The following is a 5,057-nucleotide window of genomic DNA, read 5'->3' as shown; positions in this document are numbered from 1 at the left end:
GCATACTAGGATCAAGGGCTACCAAGTTTGTTTAAATGTATGACCTTGAATCATATTTAAGGTCACAAGGAGCAAATATGTTCAAAATATTTAAACAGCTTGTTCTGAATAACCAAAAGGCTCAGGATGTTGATATTTAGTCAGTAACATGCTGGGATCAAGGACTACTATGTTTGTTAAAGTGAATGACTTTGATTTATATTCAAGGTCACAGGGGTCAAATTTGTTTAAAATCTTTAAACAACCTCTTCTGAATAACCATGGGTCCCAGGATGTTGATACTTTGCAAGTTGAATCCTGATCTGAAAGACTATAAAGTTTGTTCAACACAATGACTTCGTTCGACTTTCAATCTCAGGGGTGAAATGTTTTAAAAAAAATTAACAGGGTATTTTGAATGCATTTTAATCATAAATACTGATACTTTGCCTGTAGCTTTATATTAGATCACTTTTAAGGTTATAAGTGTGAGATTTATACCAGGTGAGCGATGCAGGCCCGTTGGGCCTCTTGTTATAGCATGTCAGCTAACCACTCTTTGAATGATGCAGATCTTATTTCAATGCAAGAAAGTATATAACACTATATGGCATTCGACGGGCGTATATTGTTCCGCCCAGCGGTACTCTTGTTCATATTTTATAGATGTCACGTGTACATTTATCTCTTAATTACATATTAAAACAGTAGAGATTTAATTGTTTTATTTGATACTTATAGGAATCAGGACTTACAGGAAGTAACCATTGAAGTAGAGGGGCGTCCACCTCTGAAGATGGCAATAGCATATGGATTCAGAAACATTCAGAACATCGTACAGAAAGTGAAGCGAGGCAAGTGTCCGTACCATTTTGTCGAGATCATGGCCTGTCCAACAGGATGTAACAACGGCGGGGGACAAATCAAGCCTGATTCTGGGGAGGAGACAATGAAGGACAGACTTCAGCATGTGACAGAACTGTATAACTCTCTGTCGACACTGACACCGGACTGTGTACCAGGCATTGAACAGTTGTATACAAACTGGTTAGGAGGGGCAGACTCTGACAAGGCCAAACAGATGCTCCATACAGCATATCATGGTGTAGAGAAAATATCAAGTGCCCTTACTATCACCTGGTGATGACACTCTAGCCTAGGTTGTGAATTTATGACATAGCACGAGACAACATTTGGCAATGTTTAAATATTATCGATATTCTTATATCTACAGATGAGCTGTGATAATTTAGTCAACTTAAGTCTCAGAACTACACATAGTAGATAATTCAGCCATTTTGTTCTCCGTTGATAATTCGGTCACTTTCATTCCCAGCGTAAATGGCTGGATTGTGATATAGCTGAATCAGGAAAAAACTGGGAAACTAGGACAATTCTGTATTGGAAAAAGACAGTTTGTTTCCTACCATACCTATTTAATACTGTGGATAACCAGATTAGTTGCTGGATTGATGTGGCTGGACTGTATTCCTTCATATTTTCAGGGTTCAATATAAGATCTTTCATATCAACAAAATTTAAAATGGAATATTTTACAATTGTTCATGGTGTTATAGTAGTAAAAGAATATTTTACAATTGTTCATGGTGTAATAGGAGTAAAATTAAGTGTTATTGCTACCACATTATGGTCATGAACAAGTACTATTTATTTATACAAGGAAACTATAGGCAGGGCTTTTTTGTTTATTCTTATGAATGAACAGTTTTGTCTTCAAAATGTTAACACTTTCAGTGCATGTTATTTCCTGGTGCACCTGTGAATGACAGTGGGAGGCCTTCAAAATTCTTTAAATAGGCTTCCCAAAAACAACATCTTACCACTAGGTCTTTCCTTATACATGTATCAGAATGAATAACTCTGGTCCAACTGTTATTAAAAGCAAGTGGCACTATAGTAAAATCAATGTATATTGATGGCCATATAGCAGACAGTGTTAGAATTTGACTGTAATTATATATGAGCACACTCGGATTAATGTGCATATAACATGCAAGCATGTCATCATAGTATGGTGTTAATTCTATTATAAAAGATATTAAAAAAGATATTTATTGTATTGTATTTATTGTTAGACTAGTGTCATGATCCACAATAGACAACAATGATTCCTTGTAGATATTTATTGCTGATGTCTACGTCAGAGAAAACAGATCTCTAATATAAACTACCAGAGTACAGATTAATACATCCTGCTCATATTATTAAGTGAATAGGATTAGTAATTCTGTCATTTTACATTAGTTTATTTTGAAGATAATGTCAATCTAAAAGGATTCTGGTATACTTTTGGTGTATATCAGTTCATAAAATAAATAATATCATTGCACAACTGATGCAATCATTAACAATGTTGTACTCTAAAAATCCATTACATTAAATTTCAATTCCAACTAAAGTAAACATTTATTGTTGAAGATGATCCTCTATTTTACCTCACCAGTACTATGGTGTCCCAATCAAAACAACACATTAATGTAAGATCACACACTGATAGTCCTGAACACATTGAATCCACTGTGAGCTGTGCTAATGATGACCCCAGGTAACTGGGGGTGCCAGTGGAGCTCTTTAATGTCAGTCTGTCCCTGGTGTATAAATAGGAGCTGGGGTGGTACATCCGGATCACCCTTTTGCTGCTCTATACTGTCTTTTTCTACACCTAGATCCCATATTGTTATCTGATCATCAGAACCTGATGCAGCAAACACAGAACTGTCAGTAGGGTTCCACTCCAGCGAGGTTATCGGTGCTGTGTGGTGTTTGAACGCGGCAACAGACTTCCCACTCTGAAAAAAGACAAGTGAATTAAATGTCACAAATGGTATTTAACTGTAATTCTTTTACATTTCCTGAATATGTGTTCATTACGGTAATCAGTCATTCAGTACAAACTCTCTATAATGATCAGTAGATGTTACCTGTCTATAATTAACATCCTGTCAATATAAATCATTAGCCTATAACAAACCACCTGTTAAAAGTTATCACCTGTTAATAAGAACACATGAAAGTAGGTATTACTTGTCTATAATGAACACCTATCAGTAGATATCATCTGTCTATAATGAATATCATGCCAGGAAGTATTACCTGTATATTATGAACAAGTAATAAAGTACCAACTGTCTAATATGAACCCCATATAAAATGCTATCACCTGACAATAATGATCACCTTGATCTATGCTGAACCACTACTCTTCAATAGGTTTCAAATAGGCTAAATACACAGGTAAATTAAATATCCAGATTTTAAACAAGAGAAATGTCACTAGTATTTACCTGGAAGAACCTTAGGTCCCACACTTTAATAACTCCATCATCACCTCCCGATAGGATGTAAGGTTCACTCTTGTTCCAATGTATGACATTGATATCACGATCGTGGGCATCGCTGGCTGTCAGCATACAAGCATTTGAAGGTGATGCTCTGGCATCCCACACACGGACTGACTTGTCTACTGAGCAGGATGCAAATACCTGTCATATTGAAAGACATTTTACCTGTAGGGTAATGGCTACACGAATTAAAATATAATGCAAGATCATTACATATTCTGTAGAGATGCTGTTTTCATCGTAGTTTTTAAATTTACTTCAATGTTTGGTAAAAAGAAGAAAGCACTAAATAAAATTCTGATACCAAGTGAACAATTCTTACCATCCATAGGTTAAAAGATGTAGCCATTATAGAATTGTTGTTCAAACTTAATAATTGAAAAAAATAAACATCCTGAGATAGTAAGTATAGAAAGTTTTGTGAACATAGTTGAAAGAGTTTTGCTGTGGAATTATAATGAAAAAAGAAAATTAAAATGAACCAAGGGCCATAACTCTTTATGTATTGCTGCATTGGGCCCAATTCAGTATGCCAATGCCACGTTCTGCCATCCAAAGAGGTACTCGCATATACTATTTGACAAATGTAGGTAACAGAATTTGAGATATAGTCTTGTTTAAGTAATTTATTGACAGACTGACAGATTGGGTGTAAACCTGTAGTTCCCTCTGGCAGTGGGGGAGTAATTATCACTATTGGAAATATCGGAAAGTGAACCTTATATAACCTTTATCAACACTTTTCATTGTTCTCCAAATCGTGCGGGACGCGAGAACACCCCAACCTTAATACCTGCAAAATATGTTCTGGTCGCTTGACCAAGAAAATTTAGCTCTGTAGAATAAAGCAAAGGCAGATGGAGCTACATTGTAGACTCACAAAAGCTGAGTTATGACTCCCTAAGGGTGAGCTAGGGCCCATTTAGGATGAGCAAGCTAGGACTTGCTAGGACTTTCTATGTTGTATCCTTTCCAATAAAAAATATCTTGCAACCATTCAACCTGAATATAAATAGGATGGACATTTGTGTCCTACAAACTTAACGTAGCCCCCAAGTTATATTGGTAGGGAACATATGATACGGGGAATGACTATGTGTTACTTGTGAAAAGTCAAATTTCGACTTTCAGTATGTCCCTACATATATTTTCTTATGTAAGATAAGCTTCAGATATGACATGTCTGTCAATTCTGTTGAACATGGAAATGGGATTATTGAAGAATGCAAGCTTAATATGACACGTCTGTCAAATCTGTTAAACAAGGCAATGGCTTAATTAAGAACGCTGGCTTATTATGACATGTCTGTCAAATCTAATGAACTAGGCAATTGGCTAAAAGAAAACAACTGTAGGCTTAATGATTGTATAGCAACAGCTGGTTAGTACCAGTAGACACCTACATTGGCTTCGTTGGGTGACCATTGGATGTCCTCTACAGAGGAGGTGTGTCCACTGAAGGGCCGCTGATCCACATGCCATGCTCCACCTTCTTTGGGGTTCCACACGTGTATATTTTTTGTACAGTCTCCTGTGACCAAACGTCCTGCAATAAAGCATCCAGTATATAGTATCTGGAGTGTGTGAAAACACCACATCCAGTCTACAGTATCTAGAGTGAGAAAACACCACATCCAGTCTATAATATCTGGAGTGTGTGAAAACACCACATCCAGTCTACAGTATCTAGAGTGAGAAAACACCACATCCAGTCTA

At 36.5% G+C, this 5,057-nt stretch overlaps 2 protein-coding genes across 2 annotated transcripts in view; one reads left to right on the top strand and one right to left on the bottom strand.

Moving 5' to 3' along the window:
• LOC110453943 (cytosolic Fe-S cluster assembly factor narfl-like) overlaps positions 1-2,040 on the top strand; it is a 12,383-nt gene extending 10,343 nt beyond the window's left edge. The window contains exon 10 of the mRNA XM_021503201.1: positions 721-2,040. Within this exon, the coding sequence (XP_021358876.1) occupies positions 721-1,123 (403 nt within the window). The 3' untranslated portion in view covers positions 1,124-2,040. The remainder of the gene's footprint in view (positions 1-720) is intronic.
• Positions 2,041-2,050: 10 nt separating this feature from the next.
• LOC110453944 (glutamate-rich WD repeat-containing protein 1-like) overlaps positions 2,051-5,057 on the bottom strand; it is a 10,732-nt gene continuing 7,725 nt past the window's right edge. Inside the window, exons 4-6 of the mRNA XM_021503202.1 lie at positions 4,745-4,887; positions 3,285-3,482; positions 2,051-2,789 (exon numbers count right to left, since the gene is read on the bottom strand). Coding sequence (XP_021358877.1) covers positions 2,484-2,789; positions 3,285-3,482; positions 4,745-4,887 — 647 coding nt within the window. The 3' untranslated portion in view covers positions 2,051-2,483. The remainder of the gene's footprint in view (positions 2,790-3,284; positions 3,483-4,744; positions 4,888-5,057) is intronic.

Source organism: Mizuhopecten yessoensis, unplaced genomic scaffold, assembly GCF_002113885.1.
Source record: "Mizuhopecten yessoensis strain PY_sf001 unplaced genomic scaffold, ASM211388v2 scaffold7547, whole genome shotgun sequence".
Taxonomy (NCBI): domain Eukaryota; kingdom Metazoa; phylum Mollusca; class Bivalvia; order Pectinida; family Pectinidae; genus Mizuhopecten; species Mizuhopecten yessoensis.
The sequence above is the reverse complement of the archived record's forward strand: the minus strand, read 5'-3'. Positions and strand labels throughout refer to the sequence as shown.